The sequence below is a fragment of the Oreochromis aureus genome, linkage group 11 (genome assembly GCF_013358895.1).
Source record: "Oreochromis aureus strain Israel breed Guangdong linkage group 11, ZZ_aureus, whole genome shotgun sequence".
In the NCBI taxonomy this organism is placed as follows: Eukaryota; Metazoa; Chordata; class Actinopteri; order Cichliformes; family Cichlidae; genus Oreochromis; species Oreochromis aureus.
In genome coordinates, this window is record NC_052952.1 from 22,402,660 (window position 1) to 22,429,979 (window position 27,320).

Here is a 27,320-nt window from a genome sequence, read left to right on the forward strand (position 1 = left end):
GTGTTACGCACACATTTTCTACGCTAGATCAAAAGGAACAAATCAAATGATTAATAGCTGGGTGTATTATGGGATTTTTTTCGGTTTAACTTTAAAATTTTAATATTAAGCCTTTGCTGCTTTGATTACGACTTTGTTTTTCGACTTTATTGCCAGAGTACAGTTTAAATGTGAAAAACTGGAGTCAGTTTTTAACCACAATCCACAGTTATGGGTTATGGTAGCTACCACCTACCGGTAGTTACCTTATCGGCCCAGAAACTATAAAACTATAACATTGGTACTATAAAACTATAACATTAAGAATGATAACCGTTAGCAATCAATAACACAATCCAGTATCTGATTGTAAAGTATTTTTATTTGACTTCGCTACAGATACAGCAAGCAGCAGCTACCCAATGTTACAAGCCTTGCCACAACTTGAAAGCATTTTTTTCTCAGTTTTTCTAATTCTCAGTTTAGCTCTTGTAGTGATGGTCCAACACCAACATATCTTTTTCTCATCAGACTTAATAATAGACTTAATGCTAACTTCAGAGGCAGCCACAGGTTTGTTTTACAGTCCAAGAAGCTTGAAGGCATCTCTTAAATCTTCTGTGTCACAGGGCTGAAAGAGAAAAGGCAGAACAGGACATTATTATCATTCTAAACACATCATTATTTCGATTGGCCTCATCCTGCTTGCCTGAGGGAAAATATGTTGTGTGTTACATGTTATACCTGGAGGATGCGGTTGAGTTTTCTGGCCAGGCGTACTGTGTTTTGATGCAGACCTTCCCAGGCCTTAAATTTGCTTTGCTGGGCCACAAAATTCTCCCAGCAGTAGAAGAAGTCTGAAAACAATCAGCAAAATAAATAATTGTTACTGACATCCAGGAAAGGATTATTTTAGGGAATAGTGCACAACTCTAAAATCAAATATGTCTCTACTTTTTCTGTTTGTCACCCACATGGGCATAAATTTATTCATCCACCTTTGTAACTCATGACTGTGATGTGCACGCCGACTTTTTTAAGCAGCCTGAGACCCTCTCTTTCACGACTGTCCTCCATGTCACAGAAGTAAAGACGAGAGACAAAGATCCTGAGGCGAAGGTTGGGTGTCTGTTTGAGGAACTGGGCCAGTCTGGAAGAGCAGTTTGCACAGGGAGACCAGGAGCAGAACCAGGTGATGGAGTAGCTGACCCTCCTCTCCCCATGAAATCCATACCCAGACAGGCCAGGGCATAATGTACTAAGGTGGCGCAGGAACAGCAGCTGCAGAGAAAAATAAGAATAAAATAATCATTATACAGCCTTCATTCAATTGCTGTTTTCTCTCTTGCTACTGAGCAGACCCTTTTCATATCTTCTCCCACTTTACCTACCTCTACGTGGCAACCATTGCGATTGCGGAGGTGTCCAAAGTCAAAGGACAAGGAGTCAGGTCCTACTCGTCTTTTTACTACAAAACAGAGGTATGTTTCATGCCGCCCCCTCGCCCAGCGCACATTCTTGTAATGATAGAGGAACTTTTTTCTGGGCAAAAGCATACTGAAATAAAGGGAGAAAACATTAAAGAGCACACTGCAGTAGACACAGCACAGATTAAAAAAAACAAGATACATTTTAAAAGCACGCTATGTTGAATTTATCAGTCAACATTTCAGTGCAAAAGGTGTGGCTGCTTTGTGGTGTCAGAAAGTTTCCCTAGTAATTCGCACAATTAATAATTTTACACCGCTAAGGTCTGAGACTAATTCTTTTTACTACTTAGATGACTCGCTCATTAATGAAAGTTTTATCTCTTAAGTTAGCACAAGTAATGCATGCAAAACCTGTGGTTAACCAAGCACAAGTGATGGACAGTCAGAAAGCAGCTTACATTCACTCACAAACCTTTTCTCACTCTCAGTTTCACGACTTTTAGTGAAAGCAGGACAGTTATTCATCACTTGTTAATACTGAAACCCTGATATAACTCACGAGTAAAGGGTCGTAATTATTGAAACAGATTTCCAATGACAAATCTTATAATGGCATCAAAAGTATCGTAGCGTGGTAATAGAGCTATAAAAAAACACGTTTTTTTTCTTTTCTTAATTTAATAGTTTGCACGCACAGTTTGGTCAAATAGTTGTTGTTTGGAACGATAAATGCAACATATAAATAGAATATATCCATTTTGCTCACCTGTCTAGCTTTGCAATCATTTCAAAAGACGCGCTTTGCCACTCGTCGGGCTTGGGTAGCATGAAGGAAGGTAAATGAGAAAGAGTGAAAGTGTGTGTGTGTGTGTGTGTGTGTGTGTGTGGTGTGTGTGTGTGTGTGTGTGTGTGTTGGGGGGTTAAAGGGAGGGAACTGAGAAGATATACCTCTAAACATAAACATCCTGCATACAACACAAGGCAGCATCTGGTTGGACAGAATGATTTTTCAAAGATAATTTGGGGAGGCGTGATACAGAAGAGACGGCTGGATTACACCGTGCTGCTGCTAAGCAATTAAAGCTGTAATTGGATTACTCACTGGCCAAATGTTTTCTTTTTGAATGCTTCACGGTTCTTATGTTTATTTAAAGAATTTGACATCTGTTTAAACAATGATTAAAGTGAAACCATTCTTTTGGTGAAAGGCAATAAAGGAATTTTATTGGAGGGGGAGATTACACAACGCAGATTTTAAAAAATAATCCGAGTGACCACACATGAGAGGAGCGTTTGACGTGATTTGTAACCTTTGGAGTTTTTACAGACGTCAGTAAATGGAGCCAACTGGATGGAACTTTCCAGACACTTAAGACTCATACAGTCACGGGCTCTCAACTGTTTGTTTTTGCCATATCATCAAGTAAAAGCTTCCAGATACCGTCTCACCTTGATTTACAGTGCTGTTCAGCCTTTTCCACCTAGCTGGTCCCCCCTCCCAACTTCCTCAGGGGCCCCAAGATTTGGTGGAGTTACAGGCGTTCCCAGACGTAACACTTACTTTGTATTCTCATCTGGGTTTTCCCAAACTGTGTCAGGATGGGAGCAGACCTGTAATCGACCTACCTCGCCCTACGTGCCTGCCGGACTGGCTGGCCAGCTGACCGACCACAGCGTGTGGATAAATCGCACTCACAAGCCTTTGAACCTTCGGATGCTGTCATCGGTTCGGTGCCAAATCAGGATGTGTATTATTTTGCTCCCGTCTTTTTCTTTTTTGCTCAGTCTGTCTTAGCTCGGGCCCAGTCTGCTAACTCAGTGGCACCGCATGCAGGCATCCTGCTTTCCCATGACTCCCCTCACCCTCTCATGCACTCTGTGGTTTGGGGAATTCACCGTTTCCCAGGGTGGCTGTTTTTGGCGCTCATCTGTGTGTGTATGTGTGCAAGCATGTGTGTGTTGGCCATCTGTATGAGGATGTCATTAACACAGTCTATATGTTATACATCATCTGGAACAAATTTATCTAATTTATCCTGTGATTGTGTGGTGCCCCCAAATTTAGAGTGATTCATGAGTGTGTGTGTGTGTGTGTGTGTCTACATGCACTGAACAACCTCACATCATATTGCATTACTCTGACAGCGCACTAAGCCTAATGTCTCTGCACATTTGATCTTGAGCGCATGTGTCTTTTCTGGACTTCAAGAGGCTGATCAAATGCCAAACTATATGTAACCACTTCCCAACCACCTCTCTGGGTTTGACCACAGTTGACCAGGGTCATCTCACAGTCACACATGAACACTCATGTGTGCACTACCACCCCTCCTGTGCACTGTATGCATGTGTGTGTGTGTATGTGTGTGTGCTGGAGTAGTACCGTATGGCCAGACATGCATTTAAACCGTAGTCGAGGATGGGGGGGGGACCGGGTGTAAGAAATGCCAAGTCATACTTTCCGAAACCCACCCGCCCACACACTGCTCATGCGCGCACAGGCACACACACACATACACACTCACACAGCCATACCGTGCAGACGCATATGACCACAGTCACAAACAGACTTTCTTTCCAGTGTGTGAACTCACATCTGTTTCCTGACAACAATAATAGCTACAGATCAGGCGGGTAGAGGCCCAACTTACAGGTGTCTACTGTTTGGCAGTCACGTGGAAACAACCTGATGATGACCGAGAAGTGTCACAAGTAAAGACTACAGCTTTTACAAGGTGAAAATGCCCTGACCACACACTCACTTGTGCATGCTACAACACTGCTGTGTTACTAGGTGTTTCAGCTTTGTCATTTAAGTTAATTAAAGGACGGTGATTTTCCACTATGGCTTGGCTTGCATGATTTAGCAGCAAAGTATAGGCCTATATTTGCCTTCACATCAGGTGTGATATGCCTCCTTCCCACACACATTAACACTGCACAAACATCCTGTGGTGTTTATGTGTGGCAGATTGATGCTATACTGACATCGTCTGAGGTTAGCAGTGGGGTAGACTCGCAATGCAAGCGTGAGGGCTGCTAACCATATTAAGGTTAGCCTCAAGCAGGGGGGTTGTGTGCATTTCCCCACTTAGTCATATAAACTGCCATTCACCTGCAAACCACACACATGCTTAAGTCATAATACCTATGTATAAATTTTACGTACCGTGCTACAATCTCCATACAAATGAAAGCATAACTGATTTTGATTAAATCTTTGTAATAACTCAGTATTTTGGGGATGCAGCTAATAGCTACTTTCTTCAAAATGAATCTACATTTAGTATTTTAACTATAAAGTAAATTTAAATGAAAAAAAAAGCACAAAATCCTTTCATTTATGATGCTGTGACCCACAATAGCTTCCAATTTTAAAAAAAGATAATACAGTTTATAGTGTATAAATTAAAATGAATGAAAGTGGAAAATAATGATTTATTTCCTCTTCATTAAGGAAATATAATGTAGAATTAAACAAGAACACATTGTTAAAGCACTATATATTTTATCAATTAACACTAGCATTAAAGAATGCACTCTCTTTGCGTTTGATATCTTTACCATTGCCTAAAATATAACAAAGAAAACTAAAAGTGGAAGAAAACGTTATTGAGGTTGTGCTGTTTTTGCAGCCTCATCGACCCACAAGCTATTACGAAGGTGAACAGCGGCAGTCAGGGAGTGCAGAGATAAAAGTAGATAAATTCTGCATATTCACGAAACCGCACATACTTCCTATACAGTAACTGTACAGCCTCCTACACATCTGTTTGGTTTCACACAAAGAAACGCGTGCAGTCTCACACACACACACGCGCGCGCACACACCGTTTACAGTGTTGATTTTTTTTTTAAGAAAAGGAACTGCACAAACACAGCTAAGGAAACAGTTATGAAATTTAATTAGTACTTTATTACAAATGCTCAGAGAACAGCACAGCTGAGGCATGATCATGCTATCTTTGAATGATTAAATAAAGAATCGTTTTTTCATCAAAATGAAAATGACAAGATGATGAAAAATAAACTCAAAACAAATGAATCCTCGGGATAGCAGCACACTCAATAAATAATCGAATAAATAACACAAAGATTACATAAATGAAATACTTGAACATGCTGCTGCAGAAATCAGACGCACTTCTTTACCTTTTAAACTGCACGTGTCCATTAAAACTCAATCACAAGTCTTTGTAAAACACTTTAGTGAGGGGGTAGCCCAGGAAGCCTCTCTCAGGAGTCTCTTGTTTCAGTTCCTTATCATCTTCATCACTAGTTTCCACCCCAAGGTGGCGATAACCCAGTTTCCTGAAGAAGGCTTCCCCCACCTTTGAGGGGTAGGGGACGTGTGCATACACTCTGTATGCCCCTGTCTCTCTCTCTCTCTGCTCCAGGCTTTGGACAAGCAGCCGACCGAGGCCCTCCCTGCGGTACCAACAGCCTGTCACCAGCCTGCAGATCCTGCTGATGCCCGCTCGTGTCTCACCCTCCCGGAAGATGCAGCCCAGGATATCTCCCTCACTCTCTGCCACCCAGACCTGCCCTGCTGCCTGCTCCCTCTCCGGAGTGATCTTTTCTGTTGACGTCTCTTTGTCCTTGTCTTTGGATCCAGCTCGGCGCTTTGGCTGAACAGAAGTAATATTTAGCGACTAGTCTTAAATAAAAACTGCTCAAAAAAATGTGAATTTTCAGCACGTCAACATACTAACCTTTTTTGTAAATGGTGTCTTCCCACTGATCCGGCAGTAGGGATTCTGCAGGGTGTCATCCTGTGCCTCTCTGTAGCTGCTACCCACATAGTCCCAGTAAGGCCGGCTGCTGCCCAGGACCCCGGTTGACCGCGGCATGGTGATTTTGAGAAAGACAATTAACAGGAAGACAGGAATAGCAAGGGCCAGGATGAAAGAGTGGACAAGGCAGCGCAGAATTGAGGAAAACACAGCGAGGATGAAAAGGCAGAGTGGGCGAGTGAGGATGTGGAGGATGAGACGATTTTCCGTGCCCTCGCAGCCCTCCTGCAAAGAAATTCATGCACTTTTTTTTAAAGAAAGGGCACAAACCTCAAAAGGATGTGACTTAATACCCAACATGATGAAGCCCAAAGCATTGTCTAAATACAAACCTTGATAAGGGCTTTGACAATTTCAATGTCCTCTTCCTTCATCCTCCTCATCACCACCTGGTCAAGCTCCAGCCTCACCATGTTTAGGCTTTTTGCTCAAACAGCTGGCCTGCTCCAACGCTGTTTTATGTTGCAAACTTCAGCATCCACAGCGCCTGCACAGGGAGCCTTGAAGAGGAGTGGATGGATAGGAGGATGTAATTCTGGGGGCTACTATTAGTGAACAGCTTGTGGATGATTTTGTTGGACAATGAAATACTGGTTAGTGTTTTTTTAAACACATAGTATGACAAACGTGACGTAGTTAAAATAGGTCAATCCATTTCAAAACTATGAAATACTATAAAATGCACTAGACTTCGCTTCCACTGAGCCAGTAGTTGCATTGTAACAGCACACCCACGCTGGCTCCAAGCAACAAAGGCAGATGGAGATTATGGGGGATTTGCAGCCTGCAGGACCGTTTTTCAGTACTGTATAATTCACATACATCAAGCTTTCGTCTTTACATTTAACAGAAATCATCAAAGGTACACTCGAAAGCGAAAAGACCTGGTTCAAATCCTTATATGGTTATTACGAAGGGCTGCGGTCTCCTGACACATTTAACCCCCCGCTCCACTTACCTTCTGCACAGAGTACCTCAGATCAAGCTGAAAGGTGGGAAACGCGCTCTGTGCGCTTCTGTTGGTTTTTAGCCCGTGTACGTTGGCACGTTTCACTGAATAACCATCATAAGTTTTCTTGCAGAAAGAAGGGAATTATGAATACAAACTTACTCTATTTTATGCCCGTTACACGCTTTTAATGTGGCTGCCTACGCCATTTGCGTACGTAAAACTTACACTGCGCAACTGCTACGTGAATAGCGAACCAACGTGACAGCGCCGCGTACGTCTGGTGGCAGTGACGTCAACCAAGTTCCAGTTACACTGGATGGATTTACAGTGGCAAAATCGCTGCTGTATGCCACTTTATTAGGTACACCTGTTCAGCTTCTCCTTAATGCAAATATTGAACCAGTCAATCCCATGGCACCAACTCCATGCATTTAGGTCTGTAGGCATGGCCAAAACTACAGCCAGTCTGGTTCAAGCATTTTGGAAAACTGCTGATCTACTGAGATTTTCTCTCGCACGCACTTAGGGTTTACGGAGAATGGTTTGAAAAAGAGAAAATATCCAGTGAGCGGCACTTGAATGAAAATGCCTTGTTGATGCCAGATATCAGAGAAGAATAATCAGACCTCTTGAAGCTGACAGGAAGGCAAAAGTCAAATAAACTACTTGTCATGACTAAGGCATGCAGCATGTCTGAATGAACAAGTCAAACCTCGAAGCAGATGGTATACAGCAACAGAAGACCACACCAGGTGGCACTCCTGTCAGTGAAGAACAGGAAACCGAGGCTACAGTTCACACAGACTCACCAAAACCGGACAATAGATTGGAAAAAACGTGTGTGGTCCGATGAGTCTTGATTTCTGCTGGAACATTCAGATGGTATGATCAGAGGTTGGCGTAAATAATATGATCTTGTGGAACCCTCCTGCCTTGTATGTGCAGTTCAGTCTAGAGGTGGTGGTGTAATGGTGTGGGGTATATTTCATTGGTATACTTAGTTCTTTAGTAACAAATAAATGGTCTGGTTCTTATCAACTCCGCGCACTCAAAGCGTTTTACAGAACTTGCCTCATTTACCCTTTTGCACCCATTCACACAGACTGTTAGTATCTGAGTATTATTGTTGACTATGTCTATCTACTAAAGACCGATCATTGTTGTGCGGGAAAATACAACATAGCTCAAATCATGTCAAACTGTTTTATTCATTGGTGTCAGGGATCCAGTCCAATCCCAGTAAAGTCACTCAGCTGAATTCTCCTGATACACTCCAACTATAAGTTATATTGATTCATACTGTTTGGTGATGAAAAACTTAAAGACCAAAAGTTATTACAGTGCAACCTCAGTTTGATTATTCAATTCAAAGTAGTTTAGTGTAGTAATCCTAGTGTGGATGAGCAGATGATTTAATGCAGGTCAGACTTTGGGAAGTACCCCTCATGTCCCACTGACACCATAAACAGGTCATTTATCACCTTGTGCTGCTGGTTTTAAAGCATGACTATTTGAAAATACAGATATTGTGTGTTCACAATCAAATGCCAATTTCTGCAGCTGGAGCATAGCATTTTTAAAAGAAAAAAAAAATTGAAATAGCAAAGTGACTTGAGCCAAATGACCCCCATCAAAGTTGATTGCCCATCCAGTTTATGTGGTCTGCTGCTGACCCTGAAAGTGAGTTCAGTGTACTCAAATGGCCTCCACAGTCACCAGATCTCAATCCAACAGAGCACCTTTGTGGTGGAACAGGAGGTTTACATCATGCATCCAACAAATCTGCAGATGCTATCTGTGATGCATTTTTGTGATGCAAAATCTCTGAGGAATGTTTCCAGCACCTTGTTGAATTTGTTCCACAAAGATTTAAGGCTGTGCTGAAGTCAAAAGAGGGTCTAACTCAGTACTCGCAAGGTATATCTAAGAAATGGGCGGGTGAGTGTATAGTCAAAGGCTATTTGTGGTGCTGTGATGTGGGCTTTTACTATTACTTAAAAAAGTGTTGCTCCCATTAAATTTATGCATTTAGTGGTGGCATGCAGTACATGAACTGAAATGAATATGACACCTGACCAGTCATCCCGCCTTGTGGCTCACATGTACCTCAAAAATGCATGTGCTTAACTCTGGATGTATCCCTGAACTGAAACTAAAGAGCAGGTGAAATAAGACTAAACAATATTAACACACTCTTTGTTCCACATTTTGTTTGTCGGGATGTGGACACCCTACCAACAAGTAGTAAAAAGAATTAAAAATCCAAATGATAAAAGGTATTAACAGATTTATTAATTATTAGTTACTATTAACATTGTGAAGAAAGTAGGCAATATACAACATTTATTCACAAAAAACATATTTACTTAATAAAACTGCCAACGACAGTATCATTTAAACTAATCTTTAGGAATATTCTGAGGTCCATGTACAGCCTATTTAAATGTATAACATTTGGCATGGCATTACAACACAGTACTCATCTAACTGCATGTCCTCGCTCACTTGCATGAGAACTCAACTGACTATAAAGTGCTAACAAACAGCCCACAAAAAGTGAGGCATTTACTCATACATATGCTTTATTCGTCTCTAACATGCACACCGGTCTCAGTTAGAGAACTGCATCTCTTTAGGTTTAGAGCTAGGTCCATTCAGCGCGTCGTCGTCTGAGCTGACTGCAGAGTTCACTTCCTTTGTAGACTTTTCCGTGGCCTCTGCTGTTACACCTTCATATTTCACCTCGCTACTTTGTGGGATCTCCCCGTCTCCTCCTCTCTCCATTCCCCCTTCTCTTAAGCTACTGGTGCTGACTTCAATTATTACAATTTCATCTCCACTTTCCAGCTGAAAGATACTTTCCATACCTCCTCCACCCTCAGTAACTGTGCCATTTCCAGTACTGCAACCTCGGCCCTCCTCTCCTATCATTCCTCCTTCACCTTCTATCAGGGCTATCATCTGCATGCCCTCCTCAGTTTCCTGTTCCAGCTTGGTCTCACCCCCCAGCTCAAACACCACCTCCTGCCCATCAAGTGGTACTAAGCCTTGGGTAGATGTGCACGAAAGCTGCAGGCTGTTGTCCTGCCCTGGGCTGAAGGCAGCACTGGTTGAACCATTATCCTGTGTGTTAGTGTGGAAATGAAGGACATACGACTCCCCCTGGCTGCCATCCCCACCTGATTGTCTCCCATCCTGCTTTTCTCCACTCCATTCTTGCAGGAGTGACATCACCCCTCCCTTATCTCCCCCTTTTTCCTCTTCACCTGGCACATCTGTCTTGAACTGCAGCACGAGTGACTTTCCCTCTCCACCCAGTCCTTCATCGATTGCCTCCCCAGATGCATTCCCTTCAAACTGCAGCACATATGACTCCCCGGCCTCCCCGATATTCATCCCCTCCTTTGCCTGTTCTTCATTATCAAAACACAACACAAACTCTTTCCCTGACAAAGTTTCCCCTGTCCTCATTTGCTCCACAGTGGAATGAGGTTTCCTTTCTGCAGGGACAGGAGCAGAATCTGATGCTGCAGCTACTGTGGTGGCTGGTGTAACCATGGTAACAGTCGGCGAGGGTCCTGAGGTATCCGCTATGGGAGTGGCAGGGGACGACAGAGTCGGGGTAATGGTGTCAGATGTTGTGGGTAGAGAAGTTGAGTTTGTGGTAGTGTTAGCAGCAGTAATAGTCTGGGTGCCACTGGTCACATTAGAGTTTGTTACTGCAGCAGCTCCGCCTGCAGTGTGACTGACTGGGGTTGGGGCCGATTTCAGAAGTGTAGCTTTTGGTTTGCGCCCCCGTCTGCCTCGTGCAGTCCGTGTGCTCTTCCCCAGTATCGGCTTCGTAAGTAGGGAGCTGGCTGAGAGGTTGTGCGTTGGTGTGGCAACTGGAGTGTGTGCATTGTTACTGTTGTTAGTAATTATGATCTGTTGTTGCTGTGATACAGATGGAAACTGGGGTATCTGAGTCTGGTTTTGGTTAAGCACAGGCTGGAATGCTTGGATAGTCTGAAGCACGGGGAGGGACTGAGTCTCTGGAGCTGGTGGAGGGTTGTTTGCTGTGGGGAGGAGAATCAGGCTGGACTGGGTGCCGTTGCTGGAGGGGCACTGCAAGAGGAGGAAGTTTTGAGGCTGGGACGGTTGCGGTGGTGGTGGAGGAGGTGGTGGCTGGACTGGCGTAGGCGATGACAGAGGAATGAGCTGCAGGCCGCTTGCTGTCTGTATCATGAAGTAGTTCTGGGAGGTGTTGGGGGGAATATTAAGTGCTGGTTGGGACACAATCAGACTGCCATTGTTTCCTGAGGCTTCCAGGGTGATGGGGTTCAGCAGGGTTGTGGTGGTGGTTACTCCTCCAACACTGGCTTTCACAGCCACGCCGTCTTTACCTCCACCACCTGGGCATGGCAGGGAAACGCCAGTGCCGTGGGTGCGGATATGCCTCTGCAAGTAGGAGTGCATGACAAACTCCTTCGAGCAGTACGGGCATTTGTAGTCCTTGCGTGAGGAGTGTGTGCGAAGGTGGAGCTGAAGGTTGGAGGAATGAGTAAAACTCTTACTGCAGTGGGTGCACTGAAAAGGTCTCTCACCTGAATGGGTGCGTTCATGCTGCTCTCAAAAAAATGTTAACCAAAAAAAAGGAAAGAAAAATAGAGAAGTTATGAAATCAGTTGATAAGACTGAACATTTTATAACATGACACTGCAGCTGCACTGACCTGTTTCAGATTTGACGTCTGGGAGAAGGACTTGGAGCAGATGGAGCACATATGAGGCCGCAGACCAGAGTGCATCTGACTGTGTCTGCGCAGGCAGCTGGTGTTCTTGAAGGACTTGCCGCACTCTTTACACACATACGGCCTCTCACCTGTGTGCTGCCGCAAGTGGTACTGGTAGTGGGAGCTCCACTTGAAAGTGAGAGGGCAGTGAGGACACTGAAATGCCCGTACACCTGTATGCACCTAGGTAAGATATATGTTAAAAAAAGTGGGGGTTAATTTTTAGTGTCCTACCAAAAGAAGAATCCAGAACTGAGCTTGATGAAGAGTGGAAGTTAGCACAGGGAATGCTTGTTACAACTGAAGCACTGAGTGACAGTGACTTTAGTCATGAGAGACCAATAACTTACAGCATATTCAAAGTTCTTTTTCCTTTTGCTGTTTGCATTTGTCTGATGTAGACTGCATTCATCTCCAGAGGTAATTACATGAGAGCTAAAATACCTAATCAAGTGGAATGTAGAGTTTCACACAGACCACAATCAAGAAACCTCACATCAAGAAAATTATTTTGGTAATTAAAACCTTATTTGATTTATCTGAGTGGAACAGAAGAGTGAGCCTTACCCGCTGATGGATAGAGAGCAGTGATGATCTCTTGAAGCTCTTTCCACACTCCGTGCAGCGGTAGGGCCTTTCCCCAGTGTGATCCCTCATGTGGTATTTCAACCCTGATGAACCTTTGAAGGCTTTTCCACACTCTGAACAGCGGTATGGCCTTTCTGTGTGAACATGTGAGACATGAGTTTTTTAAAAAATAAATAAAAGTACAGCTGAATAAGGAGTTCTTTAAAAAACAACAACTGAATATCAGCACAGTTTTATGTCTCATCTGCTTTCTTTCTAAATATCTTTACCTCCAGCAGGAGTGCTCTTGCTAGATCCTGTCTTTTTGTGGGCTTTGGTTGGTTTTGCTGGCTGCTCCTCTTGTTCCTCTCCGACGGCTATGATGTCGACATGAATCTCCCTCTGGTCCTCCTGTTGCTTGTCAGCCTGGCTCGGAGAAGAGGGAAGGGGGAGAGACAAGGAAAGCGACGGAGGGCACACGATTTCGGCCTCTGCCTCAGCCAGGAGACGCTGCTCGGGAGTGTGGGAGTGTTGGTGCGTGAGGAGCGAGGAGAGAAGAGGGAAAGAGCGGTCGCAGGCAGAGCAGCTGAACTGGGAACGGGACTGTGATGAAAGAGAGTGCATCTGGAGGGGGAAAAAAAGAAAAAAAAGATGAGGAAAACAGGACGTAGTTGATTTGATAGTTGTTTTTTTTTTTTTATTAGAAAGCACCGATCTAGATAAATATTAGAAAATTATAGAAAATGCACAACCCAGAGAGTAATGCACACAGTTCGCTCAGAAACTGCCTTTAACACAAGCTATGAAGACTTTCATAATGTTGTGATGCCACAACTCTTTAGTCACCACCCTCAGCCTTGCACCCCCCTCCCCCCGGCATATCCCACCTACACCAACGGTCCAACATTTTTCCTTTTTGGCACTGCCAGCTCTGACTCTAAAACATCTCAGCCACAAGAAACGCAATAAATGACACTAAATTTCCTGTTGCTTACTGCAAGACCGTGTAAGAGTCTTGCAGAAGTACTGAAGACCCAATGGACTGCATTTACTTTTGGTGGCAATGTTCCCTCAGCAGGAAAAGAAAACATTCTTGGAGGAAATCGAAACTTATGGAAACTCGAAGACCAGTTTCAGACAAATAAACAAGGACTGGGAGTGGGGTGCATTTTTTTTTTCTATATCACCTACAGTGCCACTTAAAATTTGTTGGATTATTTTTTATCATTCCCTAACACAAACGAGTGAAAAATAAGCTACAATTTAATGTACTATTGGAAATGGTAACACAACTGCAGGAAAACGTGTTTTATGTAACATAGTAACTTCAGCATGACTGCATCACTGTGCTGAGCTGGATTGAGGTGCGATTTGGACTTTTTTGTTACCGACAGTTCTTAGAGAGCTGGAGGGCTCTTTTGGAAAAGCCTGTTAGATTTCATTTAGAGCTACAGACACAGCATGGGCATGATAAAACAATCCATAAAAGTCCCATTCAGGATACATGACACATTTATACTAACTTGTTAACTAAAGGGCATAATATGGGACCTTTAAGATGGATAAATGTTAGTCTTGCTATAGGTTTTGTAATCTGTACAAAAGTGTTAGTAGTAGAACAGTTGCAACAGTCATTCTCACCAGTGATACATGTCTATTGAGGCCTCCGCTGGTCTTAAAGGTCTTATTGCAGTAGCCACATGACAGCCCTGCCCATGTGGTTCTGGCCTCTGGCTGAACAGTCTCAGAGCTCTGAGTCACCTCAGTGAAGCTCTGTAACAGGTCAAACTGGGCCTGGGTGGTGCCGACATTCTGAGGACAAACCAAAGGAAGTAGTAATACATATCAAAAATATATGTCCTCAAACTGAACTCATTGCCTTTATAGAGATTTTATTTGCTCCAATTCAAAGTATATTTTAATTAAGAGTACTTATACTTCTGCCCCACGTTACATAAAAAACAGAAGCTACGCTATCTAACCGGAAAAACCTTTTGAATTCACGCCAGCTTGTTTTGCATACCACTGGGTTCATGTTAACAATGCTTGTTTGGGTGTTGATCATTTGTGGCCTTCACACACCAACATCATGTCCAGACGACACATAAGCTGCAGCAGCAGTTGACTGGATGAGCCAATCGCAAAGTTTGTCACAAGTTGTCAGAAACCTGTGTCAGCCTATGAGTTGACTGACAGCTGTTTCAAGTGCACAACCAACAATCCGTGGTTATCACAGTTTTTCTGCCTAACGCTTTATTTCAAATCGGTTCTACCACTATTATAAATGTTTTTCTACTATTTCTAGGATCTAAATTGGGCTTAATTGTCCAACTACAAGACTTATTTTAAAGCATTTAAGCAAACGTGTGATGTTGGCGGTTTTTGAGATAAATATTTTTATGCAATGTGCATTTATCCGTTCGAACCCATCACTTACTGCATTACTGCCATCTGCTCCCTCTGACAATCCAAGGAGCACCTCTGTCGTGTGTCCACTTTCAGCCACTGTGGTAGTTTCCACCACCTCCTCAAAGTCAGCAAGCAGGTGTCCAGCTCCCACCAGCCCATCCCCAACTTCCATCCCAGATCCGACCCCTGCCCCTCCACCGGCCCCATCTTCCTCTGGAGCCATGTGAATGGCCTGGTGCTCCTCTAGGTCTGTCCGTGTGCCAAAAGTGTGGCTGCAGCTGCCACAGCTGTATAAGAGCACACTGGCTCCGGTGTCTGTGCTCAGGTGAACCTCTGTCCCAATGGCTCTAGATGTGCACACGTCCTCGCCAGAAGAAGTGAGGGTGAGCTGAGGCAGAAGGCCTGGATTCTGGCCAGAGGAGGTGGTTGACAGGAACACTTCTTCCATCCCCACCCCGACTCCATCAGTTCCTTCCTGGCTCACAAATCCCACCATGTCTGTCAACATTGACGATGTCACTTCCTCTCCACCCACCACCACCTCCACTACCTCATTTCTCTTCCTTGCATCCTCTCCCCTCTTTCCCTCTTTCCCACCTGCATTTAGGTTGGAGTGCGAGTTCTTGTGCAGGGCCAGGTTTGACGAATGTGTAAAGCTTCGTCCACACTCACCGCAGATGTAGGGCCTCTCGCCTGTATGTATCCTCATGTGCTGCCTCAGGTTGGTGGACTGCGTGAAGGATTTGTTACACACTGTGCAGGTGTAAGGTTTGAGACCGAGATGGACATTCTTGTGTCTCCGCAGACTGCTCGAGTTCTTGAAGGCCTTCGGACAAGTGTCGCACGGGTATGGGCATTCTCCTGTGTGTTGGCGCAGGTGATACTGGTAGTGAGAACTCCATTTAAAAGTAAGGGGGCAGTAGGGACACAAGAAGGTACGCACTCCAGTGTGGACACTCTGATGGACCTGGGGAAAAAACGATGTGGTGAAATATCTCATTTGTAAACGTTAAAAAAACCAAAAAAACCCCAAAAACTTTTTTGGCATCTCACCTGGAGAAGAGAAGAGCGTTTGAAGGCTTTGCCGCAGTCCTGACATTTATAAGGCTTCTCCCCTGAGTGTGACCTGCAAAATAAAGGTAACTATTCAGGAGGACAACATGGTTAATAATATAACATCATTATTTGTGCAAAATACAATCAAACTCATATTTAAGTAATTTCTTTTGCTATGCATCGTATAATATAACATCTTGTTTTATGTCAGAAATTAGCTCTTTATTTTACATTGAAATTTGCCTTTTTGACATTTTCCATCAACCTGACTGTGGCCCGACTAAAGATGTGAAAAAGGGAGGCTGGGAGGTGCTGCTTAGATTGTTGTTCTTCCTGCAGATATTCAGTCCTCTTTTCATTCATTCCCTATTCACTCATTGTTTCTGATTGATCTCCTGGTCAGTTCTAGTACACTGGATTTATTAAATAATGTTTCACATGACATACTATTCCTGTATTACTGATTGCAGGAATTTAAATATTAATAGATCTGCATTTTAGCTGTAGGACCCAATTGACTGCAGAATGTCTTCTGTATTTAGAATATACATCATCAAGTTAGATATGAGATGGCGAACATGAAAACACCATCAGGATTGAAACAGAGACGTGGCGGACAATTCTTGAACCCCCTGTTATAGAGTTAGCCCCATAGGTTTTTTTTTGGACAGTGACATAATTTTGTAGTTTTGCCTCTGTACACCTCCACAGTTGATTTTAACTTGTGATAAATTAAACAGATAAAATATTTGGAGTTGATTACAAGTGCTGAATTTGCACTTGGTAGCTTTTCACAGGATATCCTAATAGAAGGTTCAAAGAGATGGTGATGGAAGTGAAGGAGGCCACCATTAGGCTGAAACAAATAAAATAAATCAGATGGATGAAATAAACTTTGGGAGTGACCAAATCAACAATCTTGTTCATTCTTCAAAAGAAGGAATGCACTGGCCAGCTCAGTAACAGCAAAAGGCCTGAAAGAAATCAAAAGTCAGCTAAAGTTCGTGATGACAGAATTTCCATGGTTACGAAAACAACTTCACAACATCCAACCAAGGAGGTGTGTCACTGTCAAAGTCCACAATCACGGGACGCCTTTATGAACGTAAATACACAGAGTTTACAACAGGGTGCAAACCCCTCATTACACTCAAGAGGTCCCATTACAATTCAGAAAAAAAAATCTAAATGAGCCTTCACCATACTGGAAAAAAAAACCCTAGATGAAACTGAGAAGAAGAGAAAAAGCTGTGATCTGAAGTTTACCACATTATCTGTAAAACATGGTGGAGGCAATGTTATAGGATGAGCCGGGTCACTACTGTTTATTGATAATATGACAGCTTGAAGAAAAAGGATTTTTTTTTTTTTTTTTTGCTTAGCAGACTCCACCTTTGGCAAACATATTTAATGAGGACACATTGAGATTCACTTCATGCAGGTGAGGGAGGTTAAATGACTCAATTTGTTAGTGCAGAACCTTATTAGCCTTAAAAGACAAAACGGTAACAGTATCATAGCTTAATGATATAATGGCCAAATACGGATATTGGCTGATATTAGCCTTGTTGACTTATACCAACATATCTGCTAACAGTATCTGGTATCTGCTAACAGCTAAAATGTTCCATTTAATTTTATTTATGTAGCACCAAATCACAACAACAGATGCTTTAAAGTGCTTTATATTGTAAGGTAAAGGCTCTACAAAAATATAGAGAAAACCCCAACAAGCAGATGACTCCCTATGAGAATCTTCAATATTAAGATCATTTTAGTGTGGGTACCGTTGGTGATAGAGCAGAGCAGAGGAGCCTTTGAAGGCCTTGGGACAGAGGTTGCAGCGGTAGGGCCTTTCATTGTTGTGGCTCCGCAGGTGGTGGGTCAGCCTGGATGACCACCTGAAGCTCTTGCCACAGTCCAGACACTGGAAGGGATGATCCGTCTGCTCTGGCTGTGGGACTGACCCGGACACTGATGATGACACCATGTCCAGAACCACCTCCTCACCACCTTCTACTCCCCCTTTTTCTCCCTCCACCAGCTCCCCTCTCTCCCGGTCATCCTCGCCATCCTCTCCCGAACCAAGAAGAGACGGGAAAGGCGAGAGGGACGCGGTGGACTGAGCTGGTAAAAGCTCTGCTTGGACGACTAGGGCCACTGAGTTGGCCATTACCAGATCAACCTGGTGGCAGATGAGGGTTTTCCTTAGAGGCAGAGGGGTAGGTGGGATCAGTTTGTGTGCGGCATCATGGTTTTTCTTTCATCTTTTCTTCTGTGCCTTCATAAATTCCTTCCCTGCTGGCCACTGTAGCACCAGCTGTCATCCCAAGTAGTGAAATGAGGGCACGTCTGAGATAAAAGGAGATGGAAATAAATACAGTATTACAACATTATAACTGTTGGTAGCAAAGCTCCCTTTAAATTTCCCTCCCTCCCTCCCATCTCTGAAGCTGGTCCTCCCTCCCCGCTGTCTTTCCTCCGGCCGTCAGTCCGTGTGCGCTGTATCTCCACACTGTCGCACGGTTTCTGTGCTTCCCCGCAGTGCGGTGCTTGTTAGCACCACAAACCAGCGGCTACAGCAAAGTTACACACCGAGCTACTCTATAACTGCCCAATGTCTTCCGACGAGCTCTTGCAATCAAGCATTTAAAGCAGAGACACACATACAGATTCTTTGGCGAATTACCAAAAACAGTTAGTGGCCTGCTTTTAAAGCTAACCAAGCCTCCGTCTCAGTGCGGAACAGCTTATTTTAACTGCTCGCCATGAATGTGCATGAATGCGGGCTGAGGCCGTACTCACCGCGGGTACTTAACTCATCTTAAAGCTATATTGTAGATCATATGAAAAGAAACTGGGTACCGCAGTGCTAATCCACACAACCTTAACAATAAACACAGCACAAACTAACAGCAGTTCTCCACCCAATGCCGCCTTTCAAGAACCTCGGCGGCGATTGGCTGATACGTATAATAGATGAGCTACTCCCATTGGCTGGGGGCTTGAACAGACAGGTTGACGTTCTTACCAGAAAACATTTAGAAAACAAAAATTTGGCGTAAGCTAATTATTAGTAATGGATCCATACTCCAAGATTCCCCCAAATGAATTTAAAAAGCTTTTTTCACATTCGAGCTCAATATTTATCAGTTTTTGCCTCGACTCTTCTACACAGACTGTTGGGTAATGTAGTTTCTGAGTGTGCATCCCCTCAAAAAACGTTCATCTGTCACACAGTTCATATTACAGGTGTGGTAGTAGGCCATGCATATTTAAAGACTCACAAAAAACAGTGTGCACATTCTGAAGTTTTTATTTCACTAAGGCACATATTTCACATTGAGGCCAATCAGTGTGTGTAAGAGGCATCTTGATGTTACAACAATAATTTAAACGTGATGGTATAATAATAGCGAATAAGAATAAAAACTGTATAAAAGTACAAAAGGACAGGAGACTTGCTCCACTGCAGCACAAAATAAATAGTTCCACCAAGTTACTTAAATAAATAGTCAATACTGTAACAAATACTAGAATAGGAATGAATAAAAATTATAGTGATAAAATTGGTCATCTACAGTATATTGTAGAAAACAACATAATACACAAAAGCACTGTATACAACCATTTACATTCTTGTACATTTATGTACACCTGTACAGAACATAGTGTCACAATACATAGTATTTTAAGGCTTTGGGTGTTTAACTAAAAAACAAACAAACAAAAAAAAATTTTCTACACCAAAGCACAGGTTCAAAATCAGCCATCCCACTCTTAGGAAGGGCCAATCCTGACAAGTTTGTGCAAAGAATCTAATCAGGATCATCAGTGCTTAGCAACAGGGCACATTCATATGACTTTACCACAATGTTAACTACGCCTCCTCGTGCAGAACACAAGGGAAGCAGGCACTGAAAACACAAATGTGACTGTGGTACGAAAGAAAGGATTCGCTTTTCTTCAAATACCATCCTAACATGGAAGAAATAAAGTAAAATGAATTTGATAAGGAATTGATACATTAATGTGGTATGTGGCATGTTTTATCATGGCTGGAGATGACATTATGATCTTTTGAAACGTGTACTTTAAGGGCCCCATAAATAGGCGATAGTGAAGGCTTAGGCTGCCCCAAATGCATGCTACATCTACTGGAAGAATTATCATCTGAAGAAAAAATAAAAATGTAAAAGTAAATTAAGCTGATTTATACAAATGTCATTATCAGAGCTATCAGTTCAGGAAGTGCTACAGTGTTTGTTTTTTGTTTTTTTTATGTTTTTTCTAGGATCAGTGAGACACAAGAGAAAGAGAAAGATTACAGAAATGTGGGCAAATGAGTTCACGTTAGTACAGAAATAAGATAAATAAATAAAAATTAAATAAATAACTAACATTCAATAAATAAATAAATACATAAATAACACGGTCATGAAAAAGGGCTTAAGGAGAAAGTTTGGAGTTTCTTGACATGATCATAGGAGTTAAACTGGAACTTGAGCTGGAATCGATGGTTGTAACTGGCTGCATTGTGGTGCATCCTCAATGGCTCTGATGGAAATACACATTCCTCAACACACATGTTGACACACAGGTTGATATTTGGGCCTCTTTAGGGATGCTGTCAACTACAGTGCACACTGACATGGTCTTGTTTCCCCTTTGACGGGGATGGAAGTCCATGTATTCTCACTGGCTCTGCAGCCCCCTTTTACTTTCTGTATCATCATTGGACCGCGGTGACCTTGGGCTTAAGGCTGAGGAAGGCTCTGTACGCCCAGTCACAGAAGAGCTTGAAGTGTTGAAGAAGCTCATTGGTGGACTGCAGGACATCAAACTGATAGGGGAGATGAGGGGGGAGGGAGGGGGTCGCCGGACTGAGCCTTGGCGCTTCAACTCTCAGCATCTGTGGAGGAGAAGACGGGCAAGCAGACGGATTAGAAAGCTCGATCGCAGCGGTGGTAGCACGCGCTGAGAATCGACAGACAAACTCAGCTCCTCACCTGACGGTGCAGCAGAGTGATGAGAGATTTCATCTCTCTGATCATCTCCACCAGCTTGGGCACTGCAGGGTGGTGGTGCTTCTTCGACACTCTGTTGAGCCACTCAAAGTGGTGCTCGTACAGCTTCAGGTCGGAATGAAGCTGGGAGAGCGTGGGCTTCAGCTGGAAACAACGCAAAAATACTTCAGAGACTTAGCATGGGAGTGTCGAAACAGGCCAGCTCCCCGCCCCCTCTCTCTTTCTCGCCACATGCACACACACAAATACATTATCAAAGCATTACCTCAAGATTGTTGAGGTCATGGGCTGATCTGTTGCTCATTTCTGGCAGAGACTTGAACCTGTGGGGCTCCACTTCTGAGTCAAATGCATGCTCCTTCTGAAAGAGAAAACAAGACACAGAGCAGCCCCTTAGCAATTTACATCAGCGCAATTTTACTCATCCTGAAACAAGTCACGGCAGCATGAGGAAAGTATTAGTCTAGCATCTTGATTGGGTGCCTGTTTTCTGCACTTAGAGACAGTAGCTCTCACTGAGGGGAGTGTGGTCGATCGGGTCAGTGTGAGTTCACCCACATTCAGCCTCCCCAAATGTCAACAATAAGAGCAAATGAGCTGAACCCACAGGATGTTTTCTGCTGGGAGTGTGGATAACAACATACGCAGTGACTAAGAAAGCTCCAAGTGGGACAGACAACACAGGCCTGTGGGGAAACTCCAGGGTCACAGCTATAAAAAGAAAGAATGACGCAGTGCTGCTGCCCAGCTCAAGTTGTGTTGTAAACTATGTCCAGACAGCAAGTGTAGTGCCCACTTTGACCAGCAGAGGGGGATAAACAACCTAATGCCAGGTTTATGGGATCCTACTTTGGAAGGGCAGCTGAGCTCATCAGTAGTGCAATTTAGTATTAAAGATGTAGGCCTATTTTAGTAATGAATAGGGACAAATAGAGATGAGTGAAGTGGTATGCGTCATTTCCAATCGGCAGAGGAACATAACAACATTAGAATAATGATTGCTGAGAAATGTTTTGTATAAACAAGTTGAGTGCGCTTATTGCTTCCTTAACCTGTTGTTCTGTGCTTCCCTTGGATTACTTGTTGTTCGCTTCCACTTGTTTGTGTTGATGTTTTTGAAGATAAATGTCCTGTATTGTCTCTCCATCAGCCCTTCATAAGAGCTCACTTATGTCTGTGGTCCAATGTTTTGTCTCCGCTGCCGTTTTCTCCCCTGCTGTCCCTTACTTCCCCCCTCCCTCGCCTCTCCCTGTGTCTCATACCAGGTGCACAGGCACATGCAACATGATGTGCACATGTGCATGCATGCACACACACACACACACACACACACACCACCGGCTTGTCATCTAGTTGTTTCTCTGATCTCTTCATCTCTTGTGGTTTTTGCCCCATCTTTCTCAGCCTTTAATTCTGCCTCTTATCCCAGTTTCTCTCGCTCTCTTCATCCCAGAACATGACCTCACCCGACAGAACCTAGCATCCAACCTTTTTCTTCCTGAATGCAAATACTGGAATGTGATAAATCTTTTTGATTTTTATCAAGTCACTTTGCTGTGGCGACCGAAAGCAAAACACTAAACACCGCACCTACACTACCACGGCTATTTACAGAGCCCTCAATGCACACACACACAGCCACAAAAATGCATACAGACAAATGCATGCACACATGTATACACATTTGTATGTATGCAAGCGTGCACAGACTCATACACAGGCACACTGGAAAACCTGGGCCCATATAGAACTATGTTTATACACATACGCACATTTCTCCCTCTTTAAAGCATCAGTTTCATTGCTCTTTTGCAGGGACTTTCCATGGATTCCCATTCTATTTATCTTTCCTAACTTTGTCCTCTTTTTAGTGGAATTCCACACAAAAAGGGGGAATTAAAATAAATCCCCAGTGTTAGTGAACACTGTCTAACACTGTTTCGGATGCCCTTTGATAATCCTGGTGTGCTCACATCTGGATTTCAGATTGTGTTGCTACTATACAATGGCTATAACATTATTTCAAAGCACAAACACAAACACACACTTTCTCAACACTGCTGGGCAAGACTAGAGAGAGTATGTGGCTATTTCTAATTTTATCTCCTGAACAAAAGAGTTTAAAGATTTGCATAATGCAAAAATAGAATCAATATCAGTCATGTGTAACCAAAGATCCAGAGATATGATGCCGTTTTCTTTTCACCTGTTAAAACACAGTGTTGATACATAATCACCTGTCGGATCCAAATCTTGTCTAAGTTCTCAAATCTGATTTCCCTATTCACTCGACTGTCATCGCAATAGGATTTCGGGCCAGACTTGTCGCATTTAATTGGGGAGAGAAACTCAACACTTCACCAACCGCCGACCATAAACATGTTTCTGTGTAAACAGGCATGCGATACACGCTGCTGTCATTTCACAGACGGCGTGCTTGGCTGTTTTTGTAGCTGGATGGAGGTAGATTTAATTTCATTGCACCTCCACTGGCACCTTCTTTGCCACCAAGTCTTAATGCAACCGCCACCAGGGGAGATGACCAGGCACACCGGCAGGCTGCTGAGTCAGACCGCCTCTCCCTTGTGGATTAAAAGTGAGATCACTGAGTCAACCCCCCCCCCCCGACGAGACGTTTGTTGCCCCGATCTAAACATGCAGATGGACACTTAAGGTGGACTAAAGCCCTGAGGAAACCTGGTATGCGTTTCCACAATAGTGCGTGATGCAAAGTCGGTGCAGTTTAATGTGTGAGGTTACCTAAACCGAAAGCTAACATTAGCACCCAAATCCAATTAGTAAAAGATCAGTCTGTGGTGTAATGACCAGCATTGTCTTCCAATTCAATTAGCCAGGGCTGGTCAGGGCCTCGCAGCCTCTACTCCCCCAGTCAGAGGCTGATTGGTAAACCTAATGGTCTTGACGACAGCTTCATCACTTACCAGCAGTTCTGTGGTGAGTTTCATTAGATTTTTGGTCTGATTGGACAGTTTATCCAAGTCATTGGGCCGCCGCTGTGGCACCGGAGAGGCAGACGTGAACACGGGCAGCTGAGCCAATAGCAGCGAGAAGAGGAGCGATGAGGAGGAGTCGAGCAGCACTGCAGGGGTAGAACAAAACGGAAGCAATTAGTGGAGAGGCGCTGTCATCTCGCCATAATGATAATGGCCTCGGGGCACGGCTGTCAGCTTTAGGGGAAGATATTGCACCATGATATAAACAATAGCTCCAGACTTGGCAAGAAGAATCCTGAAGAGCTTCAGAGTCATGTTTTCACAGGCTGAACGCAAATCATTAAAACATTAAAAGCCAGGCTTTGACACAAAATAGCTCCATCACATCTTTACCATAAGCAAGGCAATGAATGCCGCTGATTGTCACACCTGCAACTCGATAGGTACGTGAGCCGGTGGTATAAATTATATAGACCAAGTCAAGCCAAGTCAACTCTCCTAACAGTAAGCTCATTCATTCTTGTCCTTTCAAGTTCAAGTACAAGGTAGACTAAGTATTAAAAGGGAACCACAGTGGTGTTGAGATGATGAATGCTTGATAATTACAGGTGAACCACAAGAATCGCAGCCAAAATAACACTGCAGAAGCATCTGAGCTCTCCGTCCCAGAGCAACTTTAACAGAATTAAGTTGCCCAAAGCTTCAGTCGAGCAATAAAGATGCAGTTGCTTAGATTTTCTGATCTCTAAATAATTTAACCTGTGCACAGTGGCGGGAAAAGCAACTTTTTAACAAAAAAAATAAAAAAAATATAAGAACAGAGCTGATTAAAAAAGACACATTAAACATTTATAAGATTAAAAAAACCCACAGTCATATAATCACTTACATTTCATATTGGTTCGGATCCAAGAGATAGGCAAACCAGCAGAAAAACGGAGGCAAATAAATAAATAAATAGAAAATTAATAAATAAATTGAACTCCGGAAATTGTCACGTGCTCCGGTTTCTTCTTTCTCACTCTTCTGTCAGAGTGAGGAGGAAAGTTGTCAGGACACACTGAATGAGAGAGCGCAGAGTGATGAGTGAGAGCACTCAGACGGCAAAGTCAGAAAGTTAAAGGTAAAAAAAAAATGCGAATATCGTCAAACTTTCTGTTTTCAGTAAAGTTTGAGAGGAGCCCCTGCAGTCTTTATAGATTGCTGAAGGCAGAGAAGCGCTTTGGCAGTTTGGAGAGAGACAGAGAGAGAGGCTACAGAAATGCAGAGAGAGGGATGCGAGTGTGGTAAGTCCAATTTTTGCGCGCAGTGAAGTGTTTAGGCTTGTTTAAAACTTCCTTTATAAAGACGTCGGGCCTATGACACATCGGCAGTGACTCACTTCATTCATAAAAACACACACACGCAGACACACGCTCTCTCTCTCTCCCTCTCCCTCCTCTCTCTCTCGCTCTCTCTCTCCTCCTCCCCTCCCTTCTGCCCTGTCTCCCTTTGCGAAACTTTAAAAAAAAAAATGTTCCGTTGTTTTTTTTTTCTTTCCTCTATCACTTTCTCTCTACCCTACCCTACCCTATCCTATCCTATCCTATCCTATCCTGTCCTGTCCCTATCTCCGGCACTTCCTCCGTCGCATCTCGCTACCTGCCCCAATCAGTCGCATCTACCTCTTTCTATCTTTCCATCGCCAAATCTCTTCCCCCCTAACTCTCTATCACTGCAGATGTTTTAAAAAGCCCATTGTTTTCATGTGTATCAGCATATCTTATGTAACCATGTATCTTTTCGAGCCTCTACACTCTAGTTTTACCTGTCCTATCTTTTTCTTGCGTGCTGGTGTGTTTTTGTGTTTTTTTCCTGTTATACTTCAGGGTGAAATGTCACAGAAATTGTGCTCCTGCTTGTGGTTTAGGCTACACATGTCACATTCCCAGTATTATGGCTAATACCTTTTAGCAAACACCTTTTCTCTTGCATTTCTTTTCCTCCTATTTTTTTTTTTACCCCTTGCTCCTTTTTTTTCAGAGCCCCTCTTGAGACAGCAGCCTGTTATTTCCACTGCCCCCCACCCCCCCACCCCCTCTCTTTTTTTCACTTCTTCTCTCCCTCTCCAGGGTGAAGGAAAGAGTGAGAGACTACGGATAGGAGCAGGAGAGGTGCTGTCCAGACCAGAAGGGGCCTCTGAAAGTGTTGCATAGAAACAGTGAGCGGACACACGCCACAGGAGTGTCGAGGTGGTGGTGGGTTATTTGTGTTTGTGTTTGGGTCAACAACGTATAGAGACACATGCACGTGGATGTGTCACAGAAAGGAGGATTCAGCTCTAATAAACCAAAACAGTCTTTTTCTGGCACCAAAACGCACATGCTGATGCATGCAGAAACATCACAGACTCACTACTCCAACTTGTTTGTGTCTCTCTTTCGTACAAACACACACACACACACACAGAGCGGGGCAGCCTGGAAACACTCAGTCAGGTGCAGTAAAGCGTGGCCCACTGTTGCAAAAGGGCAAAAATGAGTTTCCAGTCATCACATTTGGGACAGCTAATGCATCATACTGTACACACACTGTAAAGAAAATCACAACGGAATCTCACTCAGACATACACAAAGGGAGGAAAAAAGGGAGAGGGAGAGAGAAGGAGGGAGAGACAGGAGAGAGAGAGTGGGGAAAAGGAAGAAAGCGTTTTTGAGTCTGGGTGTGAGATTAGGAGACCCTCATTCACAGACATACACTCATGGTGTGGTTAGAAAATAATTAGTGGTGGGCTTTGTATGCGCACACTTGCACACTCATGCACATATACACACAGAGTTGCCAGTCCGGCGGTGGGCCTACACAGACAAACAAACACCCTCCAAATGATGAGGGCCCGGTGGCAACGAGTGGGTGGCGGAGTTGTTGTGGTGAAAAAGGGTCATGCTCTGTTTTCTCGGGTCAACAGTAGAAAAAAAAAAGCAGGGAAAGGAGGAGAGCAGGGGGAAGGAGCAGAGGAAATAGATGAGTGCGGTTGGACGTAGGGAGATATTGACACACTCGCTCTTTTTAATTTCCCACATCAAAGGGACGTTTGAAGACACAGCTGGGGAGAGAAGAAAAGAAAGAGTGAAGTTAGTCACTCTCCCTCATTCCCTCTCCGGGCTGCCTCTTATGATGGGGGTCTCCTGGGTGGTTCTGAAGCACTGTTAGGCCATCCGCCAGCACTGATCACTCACACACTATGACACAGGGAGGGTGCCCTTTGAGTGCATCTGTGTGCGTTTGTGCACGTGGGAGTGTGCACACACGCATCGATGTCAGTGTGCAAAGTTTTTAAAAAAAGAAAAAGCTCTGTATCTTTGTTTAGACGTTTGCTTTTTGTGTGTGAGAGCGAGCACAG

General features: G+C 43.7%; 4 protein-coding genes across 6 annotated transcripts in view; all 4 read right to left on the bottom strand.

Annotated features, from left to right (window-relative positions):
• The window catches only part of aicda (activation-induced cytidine deaminase), a 3,223-nt gene extending 959 nt beyond the window's left edge, over positions 1 to 2,264 (bottom strand). The window contains exons 1-5 of one of the 2 annotated variants that reach the window (XM_039620206.1): positions 2,176 to 2,264; positions 1,371 to 1,536; positions 978 to 1,260; positions 724 to 836; positions 536 to 610 (exon numbers count right to left, since the gene is read on the bottom strand). In XM_039620206.1, the coding sequence (XP_039476140.1) occupies positions 560 to 610; positions 724 to 836; positions 978 to 1,260; positions 1,371 to 1,536; positions 2,176 to 2,237 (675 nt within the window). In that variant the 5' untranslated portion in view covers positions 2,238 to 2,264 and the 3' untranslated portion in view covers positions 536 to 559. Of the gene's footprint in view, positions 1 to 136; positions 611 to 723; positions 837 to 977; positions 1,261 to 1,370; positions 1,537 to 2,175 lie in introns of those variants that run through there. The other variant, XM_031744330.2, reaches the window with a different exon arrangement.
• Positions 2,265 to 5,301: 3,037 nt separating this feature from the next.
• nat14 (N-acetyltransferase 14 (GCN5-related, putative)) lies at positions 5,302 to 7,369 on the bottom strand. The gene is made up of 4 exons (XM_031744345.2): positions 7,161 to 7,369; positions 6,535 to 6,702; positions 6,122 to 6,427; positions 5,302 to 6,037 (listed from the first exon to the last, which is right to left on the bottom strand). The coding sequence occupies exons 2-4, from the start codon at positions 6,613 to 6,615 to the stop codon at positions 5,594 to 5,596; spliced, it is 831 nt and encodes a 276-aa protein (XP_031600205.1). The 5' UTR covers positions 6,616 to 6,702; positions 7,161 to 7,369; the 3' UTR covers positions 5,302 to 5,593.
• Positions 7,370 to 9,426: 2,057 nt separating this feature from the next.
• znf628 (zinc finger protein 628) lies at positions 9,427 to 18,896 on the bottom strand. Its single transcript, XM_031744164.2, has 9 exons — positions 18,763 to 18,896; positions 17,745 to 18,309; positions 15,955 to 16,027; positions 14,930 to 15,868; positions 14,134 to 14,304; positions 12,783 to 13,116; positions 12,493 to 12,647; positions 11,866 to 12,108; positions 9,427 to 11,756 (listed from the first exon to the last, which is right to left on the bottom strand). Exons 2-9 carry the CDS (start codon positions 18,128 to 18,130, stop codon positions 9,765 to 9,767), a joined length of 4,293 nt encoding a protein of 1,430 aa, XP_031600024.1. The 5' UTR covers positions 18,131 to 18,309; positions 18,763 to 18,896; the 3' UTR covers positions 9,427 to 9,764.
• A 361-nt stretch (positions 18,897 to 19,257) lies between these two features.
• Positions 19,258 to 24,944, bottom strand: il11a (interleukin 11a). 2 transcript variants are annotated; one of them, XM_031744280.2, is made up of 5 exons: positions 24,828 to 24,944; positions 23,927 to 24,084; positions 21,250 to 21,345; positions 20,967 to 21,128; positions 19,258 to 20,869 (listed from the first exon to the last, which is right to left on the bottom strand). In XM_031744280.2, exons 1-5 carry the CDS (start codon positions 24,832 to 24,834, stop codon positions 20,690 to 20,692), a joined length of 603 nt encoding a protein of 200 aa, XP_031600140.1. In that variant the 5' UTR covers positions 24,835 to 24,944; the 3' UTR covers positions 19,258 to 20,689. The 2 variants fall into 2 exon arrangements, with proteins under 2 accessions (XP_031600140.1, XP_039475501.1); XM_039619567.1 differs by lacking the exon at positions 24,828 to 24,944 and adding an exon at positions 24,332 to 24,481.
• Positions 24,945 to 27,320: the final 2,376 nt, after the last annotated feature.

Coding starts and splice junctions, on each gene's coding strand:
- nat14 (XM_031744345.2), bottom strand. CDS start 6,615: ATGGTGAGGCTGGAGCTTGACCAGGTGGTGATGAGGAGGATGAAGGAA. Junction 6,428..6,534: donor TTGTCAAAGCCCTTATCAAG/GTTTGTATTTAG, acceptor ATTTCTTTGCAG/GAGGGCTGCGAGGGCACGGA. Junction 6,038..6,121: donor AGACACCATTTACAAAAAAG/GTTAGTATGTTG, acceptor ACTTCTGTTCAG/CCAAAGCGCCGAGCTGGATC.
- znf628 (XM_031744164.2), bottom strand. CDS start 18,130: ATGGCCAACTCAGTGGCCCTAGTCGTCCAAGCAGAGCTTTTACCAGCT. Junction 12,109..12,492: donor TGCTCTCTATCCATCAGCGG/GTAAGGCTCACT, acceptor TATCTTACCTAG/GTGCATACAGGTGTACGGGC. Junction 11,757..11,865: donor AGACGTCAAATCTGAAACAG/GTCAGTGCAGCT, acceptor TTTTGAGAGCAG/CATGAACGCACCCATTCAGG.
- il11a (XM_039619567.1), bottom strand. CDS start 24,452: ATGAGCTTACTGTTAGGAGAGTTGACTTGGCTTGACTTGGTCTATATA. Junction 24,085..24,331: donor CATTCATTGCCTTGCTTATG/GTAAAGATGTGA, acceptor CTACCCCTGCAG/TGCTGCTCGACTCCTCCTCA. Junction 20,870..20,966: donor TCACTCTGCTGCACCGTCAG/GTGAGGAGCTGA, acceptor TCTCCTCCACAG/ATGCTGAGAGTTGAAGCGCC.